Genomic DNA, 26,528 nt, shown 5'->3' with positions numbered 1-26,528 from the left:
GCTCGAAGGGCACGTATTGATTTGTGCTTGAAAAACAAACTCTGTCTCTCTCTATCTCTCTCTCTCTCTCTCTTTGTCTGCTCCTGATGGAGGGGGTGTGAGCTGCCGCCTTCAACAGCTTTGTGCTGCGGTGCTTCGCATACTTAAAAGCCAAACAGCCCTATTGATTTGTTTGCTTTTCTCTCTATCTCTGTGACAGTCACTGCTCCTGACACGCACTCCTTTGAAGAGGAAGATATGTTTGCATTCTTTTAATTGTGAGACGGAACTGTCATCTCTGTCTTGTCATGGAGCACAGTTTAAACTTTTGAAAAAGAGACAAATGTTTGTTTGCAGTGTTTGAATAACGTTCCTGTCTCTCTACAACCTCCTGTGTTTCTGCGCAAATCTGTGACCCAAGCATGACATTCTAAAAATAACCATATAAACATATGGTTTCTACTTCGCGGATTTTCCTATTTCGCGGGTGGCTCTGAAATGCATCCCCCGCGATGGAGGAGGGATTACTGTATATACATTAGTAAGAATAAAGAAGGTCCAGCCTTTTTACCAGCAACGATATATCAAGAATAGTGAGTGTTAACACAAAAGGATGACAAAATTACTGAAGCATCAGCTTCACCTTAAACGTGGGACTTCAATCATTAACAGAGAAGCAATGCAACTCTATAAATGTATCTTGCATTAAAGGAATTACAACAACCTGAATAAATATAGAGTTTGAAGTGATGTAAGGGAGAAAGATCACCAAAGGATACTAAATGCACTGGTAGTCTGGAAATTGCTTCAGGTTATCATAAATCACAAGACTTCCTGCTTTTGTTTCCTAAATAAAATGCCTGCTTCATGTTTTTAAGAGATTTGGTTAGTGTGATTTCTCAGCAAAGAACGCCTCTATCAGCCCTAAAATTACTGCATTCATGGCCTCTACATGATCTTATACACTTTATCAGTTACATTTGTAATTCAGAGTTAAGAACATTAAGAACATTAAAAACAAATATATTGATTAACATTTTTATAACCTCTAGGTGTCATGTTCCCAGATTGTTAACCCAGGATATGACAGAAGATGCATGGCTTAGCGATTCCATTTTTAAAAAATCGTATAGTATTATTACACCTCTAAGACATTACTGCTGCTAAGTTAAAGATTATGAGCCTATTTTTTATTTTTAAAGTACTATAGATATGAAAGATAAACCTTATTATCTACAAACAACAGAACACTATAGAGTCAGGGAAACAAAATATTTTATTTTGACAAGAATAGTAAGTGTGGAACTTTCGAGACTTTTGCTAATTATGTTACCTTATTATATACTAATGTAAACATGTATGAACATTTTATTGTCATTTTCAACTTTTTCAATTTATGCAGAGAGTTTTAAATAAATTATCTTGAAATATTACAGTTTTCCATTTACCATTGCATAATAAATTTTTCATAGGCGCAAGACGTTTTTTGTCTGGTATGCCTATGCAAAAGTACTGGGTACTTTAGCTTTCATCATGAGGACTGACTTCTTTAGACTTGTCCTCAGCCTCCTGTAAAACTTTCTGCTGTTCATCTTCTTTCTCTGGTGCCATCCGGAATAAACTTAAACACCAATGGATCACTGGTACTTCTGAAAGTGCTTCAAGGACCAACGTCAAGCTTATCAAGCCCAGAATAAGATAACCTAGAAGACAGAGAACACAGCCTTCAGGTAAATAAAAACATTAGTTTAATGCAATGTTTTTTTAAGTGAACATGAATGAACTGCCTATTGAATTCTGAAATTATCCTAAAATGAAACATTAATTCAATTGTTCATAAAACATCCTTACTCTTGCTACTGTATTGCTTACACTGATGCACGTTCAGTTTTCTACCTTTTTACCAAACAGTTCTGAATTAGACACTCAATAGCATAATTTTGCCATGACAGATAATTTTCTTGTCTCTTATGATATGAATAAGTCCTGATGGGGAGCTGTTCTCTCTTGTCATTGGCTCAGATAGTTGACTACCTCATCAAGCTTACAGGACCTAACTGAGCTAGACATCCTAAATGAGAGTGTCATGCTTTTTAATAAAGTTCAGATTATTGAAGATAAACTATATTGACTCAAGTGACAACAAAATCTGCACACAATCTGTTCTCTGAATGAGATGGAGCCATTAAGGTTCTATAGTTATGCAGATAGCTGAATGCTATGTAAACAAACTCATTTATTCAGCAGAATGGCACTAGAGCGGAGTTGGATTGCAGAGAGGGGGTTCATTGTTGCTTTGCATATGGAGAATTGCACCCCAAAAGAAAGATCTCACATCATAGTGTTGAGTGTTATAAAATGACCCAGAATGGTGCACTAGGTTCTGTTCTAACTAAAAGTAGAGGGCTCTCAGGACAGACATATTCATGGGTGGTTACACTTTTCAGGATGTTTCATGGTGTGAGTCGAGTGAGAGATAGAATTCAGCTTATGTCATCAGGAAGCACTCCACTCATAGTGTTCAGAAGCATGACACCAGCAGCCTCCTCTAGTTCAGGCTGATAGGAAACTGGTTCTGACAGCTGTTGCCATCCAGACATTGATGGTTCACGGCTGGCAGTTACTAGTCCACAGCACTACAATGGCTAAAAGCCTGCTGATATAGGAATATATGACTTAGGCCTGCAGTTCTGGGCCCTAGGCATGACTCACCTTCAGGATAGTCAGCTTAGCTTGGAAAGTCAGTGAGGAGAGTAGCTCCTCGGCATGAATGTGGTGAAAACATTGGAAAGAGAAAAGAAGAAGAGTGAAAACAAGAAAGGCGAACTTCGCAAAGGATGTGGTCAGCAATGAAAAATTGCTCAGGGCACCACCATTTTATGTCATCTCACAAAGAGGATGGCTATGAATTTGAAGCCTTCAAGTCAGTAAGGTGCAGCTCATCTTGCTGCACTGAGGAGATCTTCTTTAATGTGGTGGCAGAGAAGATTGTTCTATAATCCCAAAGTCTCAGCTTTGAGTCCTGCTGCCCTTTCAGGGAGGATGAACAACTGCGGAGGAATGTCAATTTTCAAGCACAGATACTCCACCATGGATTAGGATTTGACTCCTGCCTTAAACTGCAAAATCTCTACAGTATTCATAAAGTTCCTTTACACTCTACCTACATTATAATTGGCTCATCTTCCACCTCAAACTTAGCTCATCCTAAGGTTGACTTCTAACTCCAGTGTGATTTCAGGAGTTGTATAAAGTTCAAGGGCAAGACATTTTAGGCAATGACTGATTCCTTTGCACCTCTTTTCATTTGAATTTTTTTTAAATACCTGCTTTTCAGCTGCCTGTGTTAGTCTTTCTTTAATTGGACTCATGCCTGCAGAAGTGAGGTTGAAACTGTGCCAGCCCGCTTCAAATGTCTATCAATATGGTACTCACAGAGAAATGATATCTGTAAACATGGTTGACCACTCCATAAAGGGTCCTCTTACCCTAAACTAACTTGATAAGAAAGCACCCATTTTAAATAAACTCTGAGGATGTTTAAAAACACACACACACACAGACATTTCTTAGAGCAAAAAATTCAAATTCTGGTCAGACTGTTTTTGCTGTGCCCCCTTGATAAACTCAATGACATTTAAAATAAAAGCAGATCATCTTTGAGAATATTGCGGATGTGTTATGTGCTAGTATTGTTCAGAAAGTGCTGATGTTGAGTTTCTTTTTTCACATACTAATCTCAAAGACAATAATTGCTGGCATGCAGTATTATTTGATTCCCAAGATAATATTCCCAAAGAACTGTGGGCTTTTTCTGATATGAAAATTACATTTATTTTTGGATGACAACAGCTTTACAGTGCAGAGAGAAAACAGATACAGTGAATGGGCTGTAGCATGAAAAGGAAGTCTTCTAAACTCCACAGTGAGCAATTTTTATTTAAAGATCATGCACTTTAAAGATTACAGCTTTGTTCAGAATGTTTTAGCAAAACCACCGATGATGATTACTTAAACCTTGATAGGTCAAAATGTACTGATATTATAGTAAGGATGATACAGTTCCACAAAATAGACCAAAATTTTACAAATGAAACAGTAAATACAATAATAAGTGTCAGAGACAAGCTTGAGCAAAATATCTGCTTGGCTTGAATTAACTCTCTTTGTCTTGTAGCTTTGACTCCCCTGTAAGTGTTCATTTCAGCCACTTACATAATTAGTGATTCATTCCTGTTTATGATTGAGCTCCTTATTTTAATTACCTTGCTCTTCTCTGTTGTAATGCTGTAGTCACAAAGACAATGTAGTATGCCATTTAAATTCTCAGAAAATGAATTCATTTTTTTATGTCGAGTTTACTCATTTGATTATAACCAAATAATAAAAATTAACATAGGGCAGACACCAAATGCAAATGATTATGAATGGGAGCAAATTCTCTGTCATTGCTACCTGAATGCTAATCAGCAAACAAAAGATTCAATAGCAAAATAGGGAAGGATTGTATAATGGGGACCATAAGAGTGTATCACAAAATGGAGAGGTGTTGGGAAAGGCCGGCCATACTAAAGTCCCACTCTTTGAGGGGTTCTTGTGCATCACCTAAGCTTCTTTAAAGACCTCTTTCATACTGTAGCCTTCCAGGATGTTACACTGATCCATCACTGTGTGTTTTGTTTCATCTCCATACACATTATACTGTATTTTTTAAGATACAAAACAAATCATTTTCTCTGCTACTCTGTCTAATATACCTTTGAACATGACTAAACACATGGTTTAACCCAGTATTGTATAGTAATGATGAAGAAATAATTATTGTAACTGAGTATTTTTTAAGAGTACTGTATATCTGCATTACTTGAGTATAAAGGTTTCTCTCCACTTTCACTTTTGCTTCACTACATTTTCGAATACAAATGGCCACTTTACTCCGAAATTCTGTGTTTTGTTAGACACACCTGTTATTGCAATATTAAACCAGAAAACAAATGGGCTATGCAGTGTCACATACGTGTGCATGGGAGCCAGCCACAGGGACCAAAAGAAGGAAATTACATGCCCGGCCAGGGGGTGGCAGGGTACACTCAACCTTCGTATTTTGTACCCGCAGACATGACACGGGAAATTTTGCCTGAGTATGGAGACGTCTCTTCCATCTCGGCTTTGAGGACATCACTTCCTTTCCTGGCCCTGAGGACAACATCACTTTCTATCCCGGCCCCGAGGATGACATCACTTCCTGTAACTCCTCTATAAAACACAACTTCCTTCCTCCATTGAGCAGTTCTGTTTTGGAAGCACTCCTGTACTATTTGCAGCCAACGTCAAATACATGGGTGGCTGCATATATCTCTTATATATATTTCTCTTCTGTTTCGTCCTGCTTCCACTTCAAAACCAGTCCCGCCCACAAGCAGCCGACACGGCATTTCTCGATTCCTATTTGTCCTCTTCCAAACCCTTCCCCACGCTGCCTGTGGCTCTCCTACAAAACCGGTCCCACCTACATGCAGCCGAGATGGCATTTCTCGATTCCTATTTGTCCTCCTCCAAACTCTTCCCCACATTCTTCCAGTGCGATTTCTGCAACAAAACTTTTCAAACGCGAACCTCACTTGCTAAACACAAGAAAAGGCATTCTTCCCAACAACTATATGAGTGCCAGAATGCAATAAGAAGTTCACTACACGGGATTGTCTGACTAAACACAACAAAATTCATTCACAACTCTTGCAATGCGACATCTGCAAAGCAATGTTTCCAAACCAACACAGTCTCAGCAGACATACACACAATCCTCTTCCCGTTACCACAGGTACTTCTTCAAATCATTCCTGTCTTCCCGTCCAAGAGTACAACTCTGAGACTCCAGACCAGCAGTGCAAGCACTGTCATGCACTATACTGGCCTGCTGAGCGTAATACATCCAACAAGTACTCGAGGTGCTGCCACAATGGTAAAGTAGCTTTACCACCTTTGCGGGAGCCACCTGTGTCTTTACAACAGCTTCTTACACAGCAAACATCAGAAGCTACAAATTATCGTGAACACATTCGAGAATACAACTCTTCTCTAGTGTTTGCTTCCATGGGTGCACCGATAACTCAACCTCCTGGCCACGGACCATACTGTTTTAAAATACACGGGCAAATTTATCACCAAATCTCTCCACTATACGCTAACACTTCTACCTCTCCAGGATATGGACAGCTGTATGTTTTTGACACAGCGCAAGCTACTGAAGTACACTTACAAAATAAAGCAAACTCTGCATGCAGTGAAAATTTACTTCTCCAGCTAGATTCCATGCTCAGAACCATCAACCCCTTCGCTAAATCATACAAACACATGCATGAAATCACTCAGTCCAATCCAACAGCATCTGTACAAATGGTTTTCAAGGAAAACCCTAGGCAGGATTTATGATGAAACAATGCCCCGACATGTCACACCGATGTTGCAGGGATTTTCTTCGGAGAAGATGGCGAACCGCCTGCCGAAAGGGACATTTGCATCTATCCCATAGACAACTCCTGTAAACAGATTTCCACGCTCAATATGAATTGCGATCCTATGGTTTACCCACTTTTATTCCCTTACGGAGACATTGGCTGGCACAAAGATTTACAACATGTTCCCGATAAAAGAACTGCCAAATGAATAAGGCTTACTCAATGCCAATTTTACGCGTACAGATTAGCAATGAGGAAAACATTTAGTATTTTGCACACCAGTGGCAAACTATTCCAACACTACATCGTAGATGCGTATGTTAAAACAGAGGGCGCGTGTCTCAACTATCTCAGATTACATCAACAAGATCTGCGCATGGAACAATACAAAGGACTATCAGACGCACTGCAATTAAACACTGAAACTAACAACGTACGTGTAGGCAAAATGATCATATTACCATCCACATTTCCAGGAAGTCCAAGATACATGCAACAAAAATATCGGTATGCCATGGCCATAGTACGTAAATTTGGAAAGCCTGATTTATTTATCACTTTCACATGTAATCCTGTTTGGCCAGAAATACTACATGCACTGTCAGATACCCAAAGACCAGAGCACAGACCTGATATTGTAGTACGAGTAGATCTTTCGACTCATTATCTGTTGTCTCCACCAAAACACCTATTCACACACCCGGAAGTGCTGGGGGGAAGAGAAGCAGGAACACCCAGAGTGCTTCCGGGTACGCAGCCAGCACTTCTACCACACTGGGGAGTGCCGATGGAAGATTGCTGGGAAGCACCTGGAGCACATACAGGTGTGTATAAAAGGGGCCGCCTCCCTTCATACTGGGACTTGAATCGGGAGATGGATGAGGTCTGGGAGGAGGTGAAGAGGCGGCCTGAAGAGAAGTGAAGGCATTGTTGTGTGTTGGCCAGGACTTTGGGGTATTGGGGTTTGTGAGTACATCTTGTAAATATGGAAGACCTCAATAAACGTGTGTGGGGTGATTACAATGTGTCTGCCTGTCTGTGTCCGGGTCATATTCCACAATATACAGTATATATATATATATTTTGCATTGATATCTATAATCAAATATTCATTTCAGTGTTTTCGAGGCTCCTGATTATGATTGTCATGTTAATTTTTTCAAATTCCAATCATGGAAAATGTTATCTAATTTTTTGACCATTTTGTCCACCATTCTATATTTCTCATGATTACCACTATGCTTTGTTCCTGTCATTATGACTGCTTCATGTGTTAGTGGCATGTGAGGAATGACATGACGGGGTCAACAAGGAATTTACTTCTTTATCTAATTTGAGGATACAAAACCTTTTCTTGAATCACTCTTTGTAAAAGTTTGCAGTATTTTTTTCCTGGTTCTGACTTCTGACCTTGTGTTTTTTAGTACAATTTTTGTCTCTTATTTTGGCTTTGAGGCTTGTGATCTTCCCTTTTTTCACTATTTCTGTTAGTTGTCTTTTCTCTTTGTCATTTCTCAAATTAAGTCAGTTTGCTGACATAACATTGCTTTACGAATAAATGTTTTATGAATATTCACACATAAAGAATCTGGGATGATTTTCAAATGTGCGCCGCTGGCAGTAACACCCAAACATCTGCATAGCCATTCCAAGTACACCTCACAGCTGGGTGTGGATGTTTTAGGACGGGGGCTGGACGTTGGTAACATGCATTTCCACAGCTAATGCTGTTGCATTCACACACTTCCCTCATGGCAGTCTGTTGAACAGGACACTTCTGATCTGCAGGCTACAGCCAGGTGCAGGTGTACATTCACTTTCTGTGGCTTACTCACCTTGTCACAGGTGTTGCTTATATGTTTTCACACATTATTCTAGGCATCATGGCTCTAAAATGGATTGTGAACTAGTTGGAAAAGCCCAGAAAAACATATAAATAGAATACTGTTTGGCTCTACAGTTCCCGAGTAGATAGATAGATAGATAGATAGATAGATAGATAGATAGATAGATAGATAGATAGATAGATAGATAGATAGATAGATAGATAGATAGATAGATAGATAGATAGATAGATAGATAGATACTTTATTAATCCCGATGGGAAATTCACATTCTTCAGCAGCAGCATACTGATACAATAAATAATATTAAATTAAAGAATGATAATAATACAGGTGAAAAAAACAGACAATAACTATGTATAATGTTAAATATTAACGTTTACCCCCCCCTGGTGGAATTAAAGAGTCGCATAGTTTGGGGGAGGAACGATCTCCTCAATCTGTCTGTGGAGCAGGACAGTGACAGCAGTCTGTCGCTGAAGCTGCTCTTCTGTCTGGAGATGACATTATTTAGTGGATGCAGTGGATTCTCCATAATTGATAGGAGCCTGCTGAGCGCCCTTCGCTCTGCCACAGATGTTAAACTGTCCAGCTCCATGCTAACAATAGAGCCTGCCTTCCTCACCAGTTTGTCCAGGCGTGAGGCGTCTTTCCTCTTAATGCTGCCTCCCCAGCACACCACTGCGTAGAAGAGGGCGCTCGCCACAACTGTCTGATAGAACATCTGCAGCATCTTATTGCAGATGTTGAAGGACGCCAGCCTTCTAAGGAAGTATAACCGGCTTTGTCCTTTCTTGCACAGCGCATCAGTATTGGCAGTCCAGTCTAATTTATCATCCAGCTGCACTCCCAGATATTTATAGGTCTGCAAGTAGATGGGAGCATTTCACAAAGAAGACTGCAAAGGAGATGGGACAAGGCCCCAGTAATGAAAAGGGTGCGTGGGAATGAGTCGTGTTAGGTCCCTGGTGATGTGCGGTTTTAAGTAAAAATGTTTGTGTGGCCCCACAATTGTTAATAGGGAGATTGGGTATGAGGGCACGGATGGTTTCAGTTTCTTCACTGGGTCATTATTAGGACATCCCCCATGGGGATATAATGGAAAGCCTGAGTATGAAAGAGGATGATCAAAAAGAAAAGAACAGAAATGAAACACAGGCAGAGTTGGGGTGCAAGTCAGTGCAGTAGTGAGGTGACAAGCAGTCAGTGGCTCAGTGAGGGAGTGAGCAAACAGAACTCCAAGGGATGGATTGTGCTCCATTCAACAGTTTGGAGGTAGCAGGGCCGATCAAACTGCCCCCCTAGGGATCCTGTAGAAGGCATGGAAAGGGAATGAGGATGATGGAGATCCTGCAGATGGTCATGGAGGCAACAGGATGGGAGATGGGGAGATGTACCACATCTGTTGGCATCTCTAGGCGAGCTGGGTAGATGAAAGGAGGAAGATGCGCTGGGCTGAAAAGAAAGGGAACCTGATGTCTATATGGCTTTATTCTGCAATTTAATTATAGATTTATTTATTATTTATTAATTTCACGATCACAGAAGAGTACTGGTTTTTATGGAACTTTTTTTTATTATTTATTTATTAAGAAATAAACACTATTGACTGTACGTTGTTAACAAAAAGCACTAACACTTTTGCACCTTACTTTTGTCTGTTAAGTATCCTGATTACACAGGCTCATCTTAATTATAAGTATCAATGGTTCTGGGTTCAAGGACTTTATGGCAGCTGCAGCCAACCTGGACCATCACAATGTGCACACAAAGAACACAGAAACTAAAAACTAAACAGTCATCTTTAAAGGAGAGTAAAATCTTAGATTTTAATAATTAAAGTGATACACATTGCTGATCTTGACAAGTGATAGAATAGGGTAAGGAACATAACAGTACCAGCAGGAACAGAGATCAAGGCCCTAGCCTTAAAATATTAGGCTAGTGGTAGGGATGTAACAGTATCAAAGGAGAGAATTCACAACATTAAAGTTTTAATATTGTGTCCTGTAAAATTCTGCCAAGAAATAACATACTTAAAAATACTATCTATCTATCTATCTATCTATCTATCTATCTATCTATCTATCTATCTATCTATCTATCTATCTATCTATCTATCTATCTATCTATCTATCTATCTATCTATCTATCAAAAATAATATAATTGCTAATACCTTTAGACGAGAGCATAGCTACATTGCAATGCAGGGTCTTGTTCTTGAACTTCTCTTACTGTCTATCTCTTCTGTAGGATGCTATAAGTTACTCTGGAGATCCACCACCAAAGACTCCAGAAGTAGCTGCCACTGTGTTTGCTCTGCTATGCTGAATGAACATTCTTCATCTATTTCTCTAACCCTGTGCTGAGTTTTAAACAGTAACTGGTATTTGTTGTATATTTAAGGAAGAAGCCAACTAAGTACATGTAAGCATTTGTTTCTCAAACTACAGACTCAGATGTTCATATTTTCTTGTACAGTTGTGCATCTGGGCCTTCCACTTGTTCTCCTACCCTGGTTAGTTCCAGTTTATCCTCTTAAAACAGTAGTGGACACCATTACATGAAATCTCTTCAGTTATTTTGGCAATCTGTCACCTTTATTTCGTAGAACATCAGTAGACTGATGTGTTTTGTAAAAATCTTTGGGAACCTTCTCTTTGTGGTTTTGCGTCAGAAACCTTCAAGATGAGTAATGGAAGAAGATGAAGATGTAGCAATGTCTAAGCCTAAGGGAAATAAGTCAAGTCCCTCAGCCAATAGGAAGCCTGGAATCTGACCCACCAAGGCCATTTTCAATCCAGAATTGAGGTTTAGGAATGCCATTAACTTGCAACCCATGAAAAGACAACTGATTTGCTATATGGAACTGAATAACATGTTTGGATATTGTTAACACAATCAATAAAGGTTTATCAATTAGCATTTAACCATGATTAATTACGAATGAGCTGAAAAAGTTCACCATTAGGACATTGGAGTAGTGGCTACTGATAATGGGACTTTGCTGTCATATGTGAATAATAAATTATACATCAGTCATTTCAAGCAATAATAGCAATCTGCAACTTTAATAATAACGTGGCTACATTTTTAAATTAGTTTAAAGGTACAATGATCAAAATTAACAATATCTATCACCAACATGGACATTTATGGATGATTTCAAAATTTTAAATACTAGGGTGTACATGGGGTTCCAGCCCGTTGTTTTGCTCACTCACATTGGGTCAACTCAGCATCACCAGTTAACCCATTACAAACATATCTTTATGGATGTGGGAAGAAAACTGGACAAGCTGGAGAAAAATCCACACAGTCACAGGGAGAGCATGCAAACTTTGTGAACTGCTGGGTAAGGCTTTTGAGCCTGGGTAGCTGGATTCCTGAGGCAGAAGTGTTAACCACTGCAATGCCCCAATAAATAATGTGAACCACAATATGGAATTTGATATTGTTTTCTGTTCAGTTAAATACACGGTGTAGTTCAGATCCTGGAACTGTCAAGAACCTCAACTAAAAACAATTGTGCACCCCAAACCACTCACAGAAATTCAACACAGTTTAGATGTGTCAGAATGACTCCATACTATTTGCTACAGTATCTGTCACAATATTAAAAATACACTTCATGTCATATCAAAGAGAAAATAAAGCCTCATTTGTCACTTTGTGTCCACCACAATTTTAATAAACCAATGTCAGGACTTGTCCCCAACATACATAATAAATAATGTCTATACTTATGCATTCGGGTAATAAATGTGTGCAGTTTGTATCCATCCAGTCTTCTAAATCAGCACAGCGATACTGATACTGTAAGGAAACAAACAGGATACGGTAACCAACTCTAGACAGTCCTGAATGAGCTGATCTAACTTCTTTAAATTGCATAGTGCAGTAACAGCTTTTATGACTAATATTATTTTAGCTATAAGCTTTGAATATTTTCCATAATACATGTAAATTATTTCAAATAAAATAAGTACCCCAAAGAGACTCAAGATATTTAGTAGAACAACAGAGAAACAGCAGTTTAAAAATATGAAATGTAAAAAGAGGAAAACTAGTGGATAAAATTCTGTTCAAAGATAAGCTTTAAAGAATATATCAGCATAATCTATCAGAGCTTTTTAAAATCACATTATAAAATGACTTCAGGTTTAATTCTTCAAGGCATATTATACGAAAACATTTTTGTTTGTAGTTTTTGATTAGGAAAAACAATTATGTTCAATGAATCAAAAATGTATTTTATAAGCCCCAAGTGACTCATTAAACTGTGGTTACCATAGCAAAATTCTACATATAGTGACTTTCATCTGTGTGCATTACCATGGCAACCTGGCAAGGCTGTCGGGCAGGCTTCACTTGTGAAGTATGGGCTTCAGTGAACTTCATGCTGCAGATTTTGACGTTGTCTGACAACAGTGACTCATAGCTTTACAATATATTTCAGACTCCTGGACATGAGCGCACATACTTTATACAGCATGCAAGGGGCACCCACAGATTAACTGACAAAAAGTAAAGATAAATGCCATCATCATTTTTGTTTAAATATAACTCAAATTTTGATAGCACTAAACACACAAGAATGTACTTATACACAATTGATATGTTATTTAAGCAACTGAAAACTTCAAAATTACTCTGTTCAATAGCATTTACTAGGGAACCAAATTAAGCTAAAATAAAGATTAGTCTTCATGTCTACCTAAAGATTGTTATGTATCAGATGCTGACCTGTACATGTCATTTTCAATTATTTTTTTTTTCAATAAAAATATTGATAGGAGGGGCGGCACGGTGGTGCAGTGGTAGTGCTGCTGCCTCGGAGTAAGGAGACCTGGGTTCTTCCCGGGTCCTCCCTGCGTGGAGTTTGCATGTTCTCCCCGTGACTGCGTGGGTTTCCTCCAGATTCTCCGGTTTCCTCCCACAGTCTAAAGACATGCAGGTTAGGTGCATTGGCGATCGTAAATTGTCCCTAGTGTGTGCTTGGTGTGTGGGTGTGTGTGCCCTGTGGTGGGCTAGCGTCCTGTCCGGGGTTTGTTTCCTACCTTGCGCTGTTGGCTGGGATTGGCTCCAGCAGACCCTCGTGACACTGTGTTAGGATATAGCGGGTTGGAAAATGGATGGATGGATAGATATTGATAAGTCAAGAGAGAACTGGAACTATATTGGCAGCAGACAGTGTAAGGAAAAACTAACTCAGGGAGGGAATTTATAATTAAAGTAAGGGTATTTTGATTGTACTTGTTATTTATCTGCCTCCTTTACACTTTTACATTTTCATAAAAAACATATTAGGCAATTTGAATGAAAGCGCATATGACCAACCTGTTAAGAAGTTCCACAAATAAAAACCACAAAAATGGGTCCAGTCTCGACTGGGGAAAAAACACCAGCAAGTCCCTTAACCTAACATATCCATACTGTGAGTACTGTATACACAATACAATATGTTCCTGTAGTGCTTAATGATTTTATGTTATCATTAATGTTTTCACTAAGCAATGGAATTTGTTTTATCCAATTAAACATGCTATCTAAATTGAATATTTTTTTAAATTACTAATTCCATCCAAAACAACCTCTTATCAACATTTATGTTATTTCAAATAATATGATTCAGACATTAAAATAAATAGATCTAAATTTTAAATCCTTTTAGCACATAGTAAACATCTAAACACCTGATGCTGCAGGTCTAACTGAAGCTGCATTGAAATCCTGGGACAAAATCATTTAAATCAAATTTTAGTCCAATGGCATGCATGTAGGCAATTTGCCCAACACAGTATCTCACCCCTCCGTTATTTCTATTTGTTAAGAGTTTGCATGTCTACTTGAGGGTCTTCCCTGGGTTCTCATGTTTCCTCCTGGGCCAGTATGGGTGAATCTGATTTCTTTGGGTTTGTAATTTTCTTGGAGCTACATGAAAGAGGACAGTCGCTTATCAACCAATCAGATGAAATCTTATCCTCTAACTTCATCAAGCAAGGATTCCATGATGTCATACAAAATCTCCCTTTGGACTTGCTCATGTAAAATCATTCAAGAATGGAAGATAAATCTGCCATCATTTCAATGGTTTCAGTGAGCACAATTTTTAGACCATTATCAAATGTGAAATTGTAGATGCAGTCAATGCTTTTTGATGACAGAGCCTAACTTTAAAGATGACGAAATGTAAATGACTGCCCTGGAAGGAAAACTTAAATGTTGTCTCAGGAATCACAGATTCTGGTGAATATCACATTGGCTGACCTCCAGTATGAGTGAATATTAGTTTGCAGTCGACTCGTCTCCCATACTTACTTAAATTCCTCCTCGAGTTTGATGTGTCTGGGATAGGCTCTGTCTCCTAGCCATCCGTTCAGATCCCAATATATTAGGTAAATATTTGGAAATTCATGGCTTTGAAAATTCTATTTTACAAATAGATATTAACTCATGTTAAAAATAGGAACAATTGTCAATTGTGACACTAGAGGGTGATCGTTCCACCTTCTGAACTTAACATGAACAAAGTAACTACAAGACTAGACTAGAATACAAAAATAAAAAATAAAAGCTATGTTTTTTCTGCATTTGGGCTATTAATGAGGCAGTATTTATAAATGTAAAGAATTATTATTATTATTTTGTAAGAACTGACTGTTTTGTTTAAATTATATAAATAAAATTCATGATTTTACTATAGCCATAAAGAAATTAAAAAAAAATCTGAAAATAAACTCAAAATTACTACCGGTTTCTCTCAAAAACCCTAAGAAGCTGAACTACTACATAGCACAATATAATGTAAGGACACGCCTTTCACATCTCAGGTCTGGTCGTCAAAAATAGCTACATAAGACATACAGTGCATCCGGAAAATATTCACAGCGCATCACTTTTTCCACATTTTGTTATGTTACAGCCTTATTCCAAAATGGATTAAATTCATTTTTTCCTCAGAATTCTACACACAACACCCCATAATGACAACGTGAAAAATGTTTACTTGAGATTTTTGCAAATTTATTAAAAATAAAAAAATTGAGAAAGCACATGTACATAAGTATTCACAGCCTTTGCCATGAAGCTCGAAATTGAGCTCAGGTGCATCCTGTTTCCCCTAATCATCCTTGAGATGTTTCTGCAGCTTAATTGGAGTCCACCTGTGGTAAATTCAGTTGGTTGGACATGATTTGGAAAGGCACACACCTGTCCATATAAGGTCCCACAGTTGACAGTTCATGTCAGAGCACAAACCAAGCATGAAGTCAAAGGAATTGTCTGTAGACCTCCGAGACAGGATTGTCTTGAGGCACAAATCTGGGGAAGGTTACAGAAAAATTTTTGCTGCTTTGAAGGTCCCAATGAGCACAGTGGCCTCCATCATCCATAAGTGGAAGAAGTTCGAAACCACCAGGACTCTTCCTAGAGCTGGCCGGCCATCTAAACTGAGCGATCGGGGGAGAAGGGCCTTAGTCAGGGAGGTGACCAAGAACCCGATGGTCACTCTGTCAGAGCTCCAGAGGTCCTCTGTGGAGTGAGGAGAACCTTCTAGAAGGACAACCATCTCTGCAGCAATCCACCAATCAGGCCTGTAAGGTAGAGTGGCCAGACGGAAGCCACTCCTTAGTAAAAGGCACATGGCAGCCCGCCTGGAGTTTGCCAAAAGGTACCTGAAGAACTCTCAGACCATGAGAAAGAAAATTCTCTGGTCTGATGAGACAAAGATTGAACTCTTTGGTGTGAATGCCAGGCATCACGTTTGGAGGAAACCTGGCACCATCCCTACAGTGAAGTATGGTGGCGGCAGCATCATGCTGTGGGGATGTTTTTCAGAGGCAGGAACTGGGAGACTAGTCAGGATAAAGGGAAAGATGACTGCAACAATGTATAGAGACATCCTTCATGAAAACCTGCTCCAGAGCGCTCTTGACCTCAGACTGGAGCGACGGTTCATCTTTCAGCAGGACAACGACCCTAAGCACACAGCCAAGATATCAAAGGAGTGGCTTCAGGAGAACTCTGTGAATGTCCTTGAGTGGCCCAGCCAGAGCCCAAACTTGAATCTGATTGAACATCTATGGAGAGATCTTAAAATGGCTGTGCACCGACGCTTCCCATCCAACCTGATGGAGCTTGAGAGGTGCTGCAAAAAGGAATGGGCGAAACTGGCCAAGAATAGGTGTGCCAAGCTTGTGGCATCATATTCAAAAAGAGTTGAGGCTGTAATTGCTGCCAAAGGTGCATCGACAAAGTATTGAGCAAGGGCTGTGAATACTTCTGTACATGGGATTTCTCAGTTTTTTTATTTTTAATAAATTTGCAAAAACCTCAAGTAAACCTTTTTCACATTGTCATTATGGGGTGTTGTGTGCAGAATTTTGAGGAAAAAAATGAATTTAATCCATTTTGGAATAAGGCTGTAACATAACAAAATGTGGAAAAAGTGATGCGCTGTGAATACTTTCCGGATGCACTGTAAGTAATTAAAATGGTTTGAAAGAACTCTGGCTCTCTTTCTTTCTGGAAACTTGCAGGAATGGTTTTCAAAGTTATACAATTTAAATTGTAACATTTTAAACGATGAAATAAGTTTTTGATCTTGGCTTGATTGTGATATGTATCTGCCCAGCAATGTTCAAATCAGTCCAATGTTCCTTGTTCCATTCATCTTTGACAAGAGGAAGGATGTGTAGACCAAGTTCACAGCTCACTGAATGACAGCTTTGAAAAAAAAACTCTTAGTGACATTCTTGGGACAAGGAGTTGGGAGATCATGTGGGACTTTAAAAATTACCAGCTTGGTCCAACACAGGTGGTTTTTGTTGCATAGACATTCTTAATTAGGAGTCTACTTTTCCTATTTTCAATACATACTGTATCATTTTGTAATAAGGCTTCAGCTGCTACATCAATGTTTCCTTAGAAAGTCAACTGCTTTTTTAGACCCTCTACCCTCATCTTATTTTCTACTTTATTTTGAAACACCCTTAATTAAAACTGTTTATTTATAACCAACCATCATAAATGCAAGTTTTATAAACTGCTCAAAAAAATTAAGGGAACACTTAAATCACACATAGGATCTAAATGAACAAGATATGCAAGTGCAAAATCTTTACTAATACTTTATAATTCGCTGAGAACAAAACAAAACAGTGGTCAATGGAAACCAAAATCACCAACCCATTGAAGGCTGGATTCAACATTACACTGAAAATGAAAGTCAAAAATTGAAATCACAGGCTGATCCAGCTTGCATGAATTTCATCATGGCATCTCGTAATGTGACTAAGCAGTATGCATGACCCCCTAGTATTTTGTGAAATGTGCAGCAAGGACATGAGGTTGTGGACTACTGCTTTGAGCAACAGTAAATATTGTTTTTGTGTGACATAAGCTGTTCTAAATAACATTTCCCATAGTGTATCTTTTATTGTTCTTTGTTATCTTATCAGACTTAAGGCAGGTTGTGATGGTATGGTGTATAAAAGAGTGTTTTTAAAATAAATATTTATTGACTTGTTTAAGGGGTATAGTGGTTAACACTGCTGCTTTACAGATTCTTAGTCTTCGATTCAAATCCCAATCCAGGCACTGCCAATATAGTGTGCATGTTCTCCATGTGTCAGTGGGAGAATTTCTCAGAATAATGCGGTTTTCTTCCCACATCCTAAAGACGTGAAGGTTGGATTAATTGATATATTGTCTAAGAACGACAGAATATACCCTTGTCCAGAACTGGTATCAACATTTTGCGTATGCACTCATGGATAGGCTTCGGTACCTTGTAACTCCTAAACTAGAATAACTGAGCCTGAAAACTAAATGAAAGTAAACATTTGAAATGTGGCAAATTGTTTTTTCCAGAGTATAAATCCTATATCATTCTTTCACAGTGTTATCGCTCTTCATGTCGATGGTATCAATGCAAACCAAAGTTTAACTTAATAGTTTATTGGAGACAGAGAAGACACATACCATAATATTTATTTCCTGTGATTTTATAAATTGTATAAATGGATCTTAAGGTTAGAAATAGATGTTCTCTTTTGTGATCTGTTCTGAGTATGATGTAGTAGTTGTATGCTTTTTATCTATATATTTTCATGGTAATGAATTTTTTAAATAACATTTGTTACTGTAAAAAACTGTCATTTACAACAAGCTATTAAAAACAAGTTTCATTCTGAAACATCTGGCCACTTACACTAGTGAGGTGTTTCTTAGTTTAGAATTTTTCACTGTTCTGATTCCTCCATTTATATTGTATACTTACAAGATATGCCAAATTCAAATGCCTGTCGTACCGCTTGGTTTTTGGCATTTCCAGGAATGTTATCTCCAATTCCAATAGTGCTTAGTGAGATAAAACAAAAGTATAAAGACTCCATGAAATTCCAGTCTTCTACTTGTGTAAAGATTCCAGCAGGAATGATAAAGAAGCAGGTAACAACCAGTGTCGCCAGTAGCAGAGTACTTAGCAGTTTGATGGTGCCAACTGAGTAGCCCCAGCGTGTGTGGACATAATTTATGGGTCGCCATATGAGATACAACATCAGATTCTGTATGATACAGGCTAGCAAGAAAACTGTGATGGGAATTCCCAGCAAACTGTAGATTATGCAGAATACTTTTCCACCATCTGAAATGGGTACTGTTTCACCATAACCTGACATGAAAAAATAAAAAACAACATTTAGTTTAGCTCATCATATGCTCACATGAAGAAAATAGATACTAATCAAGAACAAATCAGCTTCATGTTTAAAATTTCAGTGACAAAATCCTATAACAGATTTTAAGGAGGCTAGCTACACCTGACGCCAGCTGAGCTTTAAGAGGAGGGTGAGTAGGAGGAGGAGGAGGAGGAGGAGGAGGAGGATAAGGAGCCTCTCTTAAGTAAGACAGCATTAGGTCCTAAATTGGAGTAAGAGCTAGAACAGGGCAGTAGACTGGATTGATATAATGTGCTCAACCGGTACTTGTTCCAATATGGTAATTAGTTCATAAGTCAGCAACATTCTGCTATTAAAGTATTAAAGTTAGGAAGGAGCCAGCAATGTGTGCAATGTTGAATTCATGCAAAACTTAGAGTTTTGGTCTACAAAACAATCAGTGAAACTATGTTGTTTTGCAACCAGTATAATTTGAGCCACTGACAAATTTAGAAAGGTGTTTAGTTCCTTTCACATAAAGACAACATTCCCTCCACTTGCCCACTCCATGATCCCATTCATATAGCTATCAATTATTGGTAACATTTTTGCTCAAGACATCAGACGTCACTCTTTGTCCCACCCATTATATCACTCTCATCCCTTCAAGTGTCACTTGCGAGAGTTACACTATGCTATAACAGATAAAGCAAGAGGAAATGGGATGGTGGTGGATGTGGCACTATCAGCAAGTGACATGCTACAGGACCTTCAGCCCAAAGAAAAAACAGAAATGCTTAGAGGGCAGCAGCATCAGCACAAGACGCATGCAATGGCAGAAATATGACCAAAAAATGTTTTTTAAACCCCAAGACAACATTTCTTAGTGAGTTTTGCAATTGCAAAATCACAAGAGATGGAAATTTTAGTGTCAATTGCACAAAACTTAGTTGTTAAGCCATCACTAGTTAAAATGTATTTGACATTTTTCATGTAAATTTGATATGCGCTAAGGAGAGTTACCTATTATGTTTTCTCTCCATTTACACAAGTGGTCAGTGTATATCCTTGTGGAAGTCAATCCTAGATGGATTACCATTACATTGTAGGAGACACACCACTAACCAACCAACATTCACCCAGGTTTATTATATAAATGATGATTACGTTACCACTCTAGTCTTTAATGTTGAACTCTGAGAGCTGACATAGACTCAGATACAATTCCATGCAGAGGGCAACTTGTCTGATAATCAAACTTTGGTATATGAAATTATAAGGTAAGAGTAATCAAACCACCCCAATATCAACCATTTAAACTGTACATCTGCACATGAGTTTCCTCTCTTTCTTTCTTTTTTTTTTTTTATAATTTTATTGATTTTATTGAAATCACACAACATTCCATACAAATAGATCAATTTTACAAGAATAGGATTGAAAACAAATCAACCCCCACCCCTGAGAAAGAGAGCATGGGCAGCAGAATAAAACTTGAAGCTAGTAAAAATAAGTAAATAAATTAATAAGTGAATATAGATAAATAGAGAAGAAAAAGAAATGGGGAGGGAATCTGCTTCCTCAGTGCTTTAAAAGTTTATTCTAAAATGTTATTGATTAGATCCTGCCAGGTTTAGAAAGATTTTTGCACAGATCCTCTAATTGAGAATTAGATTTTTTCCAATTTCAAATAATATATAACATCAGTTACCCATTGACTTAAAAGAGGACAGTTAGGATTCTTCCAGTTTAACAAGATAAGTCTCCGTGCCAATAGTGTAGTAAAGGCAAGTTTGTTTGTCCTTCTCCACTTTAAGTCCATCTGGGAGTACACCAAACACAGCTGTTAATGGGTTAGGAGGGATTGTGACACCAAGGCTGTCTGAAAGGCACTTAAAAATTTTGGTCCAGAATGATGTTAATTTGGTGCAGGCCCAAAACATGTGACCCAGTGAGGCTGGAACTTGATTGCAGCGTTCACAGATTGGATCTTGCCCTGGAAACATTTTTGACAATTTTAAACGAGACAGATGTGCTCGATATATAATTTTGAGTTGAATAATTGTATACTTTGCACATATGGAGCTTGAGTGAATTCTCTGCATTGCTACCTTCCACTCATATTCTGAGATGTTGAGTGAGAGATCATTTTCCCACTGTCCTCTCGGATCTTTGAAAGGAAGGGACTGTAAAATGGTTTTATATATTTCAGAAATGCTGTCTAAGTCCTCGAAACTGAGCAATACTTTTTCCAGAATAGAGGGAGGTGGGGGGTGAGGAAAATTGGGCAGGTTCTGTTTAACAAAGTTTCTAATTTGAAGGTGTTTCCTCTCTTTCAAATGCAAAGGTTCTGAAGTAGAAAAAGAAAGTTGCATTTATAGTACAGTGATGGAGAAATCCAGAAACAACATGTTGTATTTTCATTTACAAACCCTAGGACTGATCTTAACAAGAATAAGGTTAAATTAGAACTCTAGGAAAAGCCCACAAACACTTTATTTGTTTCTCACACTTTAAAAAAAGACCATAACTTAGCATCTAACATAACTGAGGATAAGGAGGCAAAGGGTAAGCAAAATAAGGGAAACAAACCAGGGCCAAAAGACAATGAAAAAATGTACACACATACACATACACGATAATGAGCAAAATGCTCACAATAACTTAGCAAACCTTGTAGAAGAGCACAGCAAAAATGTCAGGAGTAAAAGTAATCAGCACAGTACAGAAATGCTGACCTAAATGTAACCTAAACTAAAGATAATCTTGTGTGCATAGCAGAAAAATCAATGAAATAGAATACATCAGAATGCAGACCATACATCATATGCAGCATACAACATGATCGGTCCTGAGTAGAGGACTTGCTGTAGGTGTTCGGTAGGATCAAAAATCCAGCAAAACATCTCACAAGTATAAAAGAAATGACAGTGTCACACACAACATCAAACAATTCTAGACAAAATCCAGGTCAGTCACTTTGCTCCAACTCATATCAGAACAGCCCTAGAGTCTGTAATAATGGTTCTTAACATTGGGGGGTTGTAGCAAGAGGTATAGTAGTTATGCTCACTATGGATCGTGGACTATCTTACAGACAGACCTCAGTATGTGCGTCTTGGGAACTGCACGTCTGACATTGTGGTCAGCAATACAGGAGCGCCACAGGAGACTGTACTTTCTCCGGTCCTGTTCAGTCTATATACATCGGACTTCCAATATAACTTATTGCCACGTGCAAAAGTTTGCTGAGGACACTGCTATCGTGGGCTGCATCAGGAGTGGGCAGGAGGAGGAGTATAGGACCCTAATCAAGGACTTCGTTAAATGGTGAGACTCAAACCACCTAAAACTGAACACTAGCAAATCCAAGGACCTGGTGGTGGACTTTAGGAGATCCAGGCCCATCATGGACCCTGTGATCATCAGAGGTGACTGTGTGCAGAGGGTGCAGACCTATAAATACTTGGGAGTGCAGCTGGATGATAAATTGGACTGGACTACCAATACTGATGCTCTGTGCAAGAAAGAACAGAGCCGACTATACTTTCTTAGAAGGCTGGCGTCCTTCAACATCTGCAATAAGATGCTGCAGATGTTCTATCAGATGGTTGTGGAAAGCACCCTCTTCTACACGGTGGTGTGCTGGGGAGGCAGCATAAAGAAGAGGGACGCCTCACGCCTGGACAAACTGGTGAGGAAGGCAGGCTCTATTGTAGGCATGGAGCTGAACAGTTTGACATCCGTGTCAGAGTGACGGGAGCTGAGCAGGCTCCTGTCAATCATGGAGAATCCACTGCATCCACTAAACAGTGTCATCTCCAGACAGAGGAGCAGCTTCAGCGACAGACTGCTGTCACTGTCCTGCTCCACTGACAGACTGAGGAGATCGTTCCTCCCCCACACTATGCGACTCTTCAATTCCACCCAGAGGAGTAAACGTTAACATTACACAAAGTTACTGTCTGTTATACCTGCATTTTTATCACTCTTTAATTTAATATTGTTTTTTATCAGTATGCTGCTGCTGGAGTATGTGAATTTCCCCTTGGGGATTAATAAAGTGCTATCTATCTATCTATCTATCTATCTATCTATCTATCTATCTATCTATCTATCTATCTATCTATCTATCTATCTATCTATCAATCACTAGTTAAGATATTGCTGAGATTTGTGAATTAACTAGATTTACATAGATGGATGTTCTATCTTTTAAATATTTACAGTATATTGACACATTTACAATAAATGTAGCTAGCTTGTGCTAAATAATTAATCATTTTATTTAAAGATGGAGCATAAGCATAAAGAACAGGTGCAAAGCTACAATTATATAACAATTCTTGATGCATTGTTGAAAAAAATGGACAACAGTAAAAAAAAAATTGTGGAGAACAAATGGATTGCATTGGTATAACACTAAAGGGCAGGTACAACGCGATGTTTAGTTAAGGTCCACTGGAGTGTGATACCTGGAGGAATGGTCTTACTGTTACTCACAGCATGTTCTTAGGTGTAAAAGACCATTGGTCATCTTGGGTAATTATGCTTAAGCACCACAAGAGGGCAGTGTGGTTTTTTTAATTTATTTTATTTAAAAAAAGGTTGCCCAATGTACATTCAAATACTAAACAAATTACATGGTACAAGGTATGAATTTAACTATTAAATCTTTAATATAGTTAAAATTACAAATATGCATTGCACTATAATGAGTATTTTATTTACAGGGTCTTTTTCAATTTATTGAATAAAAGAGAGCTATTAGTGACATTTACTAAATGCCTATTTTCTGAAGTATTTCTGACCTGGAAATTGCATATTAATGTGTTACTTTTTATTTAGTGTAAATGCTAGTAAATTACAACATCATGTCAATACATGTAAGATAATAATAATAACCAGTAATCTGTAACATAATCTGAGGACCTCACCCATCCATTTATTATCCTGCTTAATCCAGGAAGCAAAGGCTATGGCCACCACAGGGCAAACTTATGCACACTCCTACCTTCACTCACATAGGGACAATTAAAAGTCACAAAATAATGAACACCTACTGTTCGTCTTTTTGAACACGGGAGAAAGACCAGAATACCTGGATACACACGGGAAGAGCATGCAAACTACATCAAAGCCTGTACTATTTGCCTATTACTCTGAACCTGGAGGACAACAATGCTAACCACTGTATTCCTGAGGATTCCTGAAAAGATGATTTAGAAAAGAGTTTATATAAAATGGAACAAAAAAATTTTCAAGGTAATAAATGACAGATTGTAAAGTTCTTTAATTTATGCTTAGGTTGCTGACTATGTATGATATGTTGGTATCACTACTGATAATAGTGCCAGAGAGTAGCAAACTGTTGCATAATGGTCAGATATGTTAGTAAGAATTACACTATACTCCAAGTAACTCTGTGAAAAGGTGACTCAAAAGCACAAGTCAGGAGATCAATGCAAGAAACTACCTTAGTTACTGAATATCACTTGGAGTCCAGTTAAACCAGACACTGAGGAATGGGAAAAGGACACAAAGCCATAAATGAGGCCACATCAGACGATCCACAAAAAATACGTAAGTGGTTGAGCAAGAAGAAGACTTGTGAGGGAGGCTGCCTAGAGACCTGCGATAACCTCAGAATTACAGTCTGTAGTGGATAAGATTGGAGTGAATGTGCAGACAACAAGTGTTATCTGAGTGTTTTACCAGTAGAAGCTTTACGAGAGAATGGCAAAAGAAAACTGTTAAAATATAAAATGCACATGACATCTCGGCTAGAGTTTGCCAGATGGTACACAGAGACTCTGAACTCAGCTGGAAGAAGGTTCTGTGGTTTGATTAGTTATTTTGGCCATCAGATTAAGCAACCATGTCTGAATGTTGCACATTTTTAAATACACACCATTTCCACTAGGGAGCATGGTGGTGACAGCATCATGTTGTGGTGATGCACTCTGCAGCAGGCCCTTGAAGGCTTGTGAGGGTGTAGGGTAAAATTAATGTAGAAAAATATGGAGAAATCCTGGAGGAAAACCTGATGCAGTCTACAAAAAGCCTGCACCTTGGAAGAAGATCTGTTCTCCAGCAAAACAACAACTATAAGCATAAAGCCAAAGCTCCACAAGAATGGCCTAAAAAACAGTGACCTGGAGAGACAGAGTCAGATCTCAATACAACTGAAAATGTGTGACTAGACTTAAAAAAGGCTGTCCAACCATGATCACCTTGCAACCTGACAGAGCAGTTTTGCAAAAAAGAATTTGGTTAAATTGCAGTGTCCAGATGTGCAAAGCCGACAGAGAGACCTGTGCACACACATGGCTGTCATGGATGCTATCTACTAAATACTGAGTTGAAGGGGATGAACACTTACGTGATCAATTATTTTGTGTTTTATATTTATAATTAATTTAGACCACATAGCAGAGATGTGTTTTTACACAGACTTTTCTGTTAATCAGTGTCAGGTCAGGTTAGGTCAGGTTGGGGAGCATACACTTTTTATAGGCACTATACACATATTTAGGATGAGGGAGAAAATTAGAATAGCTGGGAAAATGCACTATGACACAGGGAGAATATGGACACTCCACATAGACATTGAGTGGGCAGGAAATGGTAACCATAGCCCCTCCATGCTGTCCCTTATAAGGTCTGCATTTTCTGGTTGCTGATTCAGATGTCAGCATCCCATATGGAACATACTAGGCTGTTTGATCATGATCACCATGTAACATGGCAGAGCTTGAACAGGTCTGCAAAGAAGAATTTGGTTCAATTAGTGTCCAGATGTTCAAAGCTAACAGAGACTTGTGCACACACACTCAAGGCTGTCATGTACTGTATGTCATCTACTCAGTACTGATCAATTGATAGACATAATGTCCTGATTCTACACCTCTGTTCTCCTCCAGTGGATTGTGCCTGGTAAAGGTTCCATGGTAGGCAGCAGAATTGCCAGTTAAGGATTACTTTAATACTATAAGAGTTAATTTAACACTTGCAATTTTGCAGTGTAGGTGCCCAGAGCAATTCTAACCATGATGCCCCAGTAACTTTAACTGGCATCTTTCAGTGTGGACAATAGATGATTTACCCTACAAATTTTAACATACTTCAGCATAACATACAGTACCTGAAAAAAGAGACTGTGTACAATAATATGACATAACCCAACATTTTAAAACCTGGCTCTGATCATGGCTCTTGAGAGTGTCTGGGCTTGCGAGTGTCCAGGATAAAAATAAAAGATCCAGGCATTTAATGACTTCCTAGGCACAGCCATCAGCAGTGTGTCTGTCTGCAGAGAGAGTGTCGATATTCATGTCTCTGGTGACTCTTCCTATAAAGACAGTAGATGGATTGGGAGAGCATGGGGTGGTAAATAGGTCGCTGGAAAGGGGTGTGTGGCGCTCCCAATATCTTTGCAAAAAGACAAAGGTCCATGTCTTTAGAGTCCTGGTGCTTCCTGTCTTGCTATATGGTTGTGAAACATGGATGCTATCCAGTGACCTGAGACAAACACTGGGCTCTTTCGGTACTGTGTCTTTTTGACGAATCCTTGGGTACCACTGGT

General features: G+C 38.6%; 1 protein-coding gene across 1 annotated transcript in view; it reads right to left on the bottom strand.

Moving 5' to 3' along the window:
- Positions 1-1,243: 1,243 nt before the first annotated feature.
- LOC114651963 (potassium channel subfamily K member 1-like) overlaps positions 1,244-26,528 on the bottom strand; it is a 61,260-nt gene continuing 35,975 nt past the window's right edge. The window contains exons 2-3 of the mRNA XM_028802096.2: positions 18,565-18,957; positions 1,244-1,682 (exon numbers count right to left, since the gene is read on the bottom strand). Coding sequence (XP_028657929.1) covers positions 1,501-1,682; positions 18,565-18,957 — 575 coding nt within the window. The 3' untranslated portion in view covers positions 1,244-1,500. The remainder of the gene's footprint in view (positions 1,683-18,564; positions 18,958-26,528) is intronic.

Source organism: Erpetoichthys calabaricus, chromosome 1, assembly GCF_900747795.2.
Source record: "Erpetoichthys calabaricus chromosome 1, fErpCal1.3, whole genome shotgun sequence".
NCBI classification, from domain to species: domain Eukaryota; kingdom Metazoa; phylum Chordata; class Cladistia; order Polypteriformes; family Polypteridae; genus Erpetoichthys; species Erpetoichthys calabaricus.
This window is presented reverse-complemented; position numbering and strand designations above follow the sequence as displayed.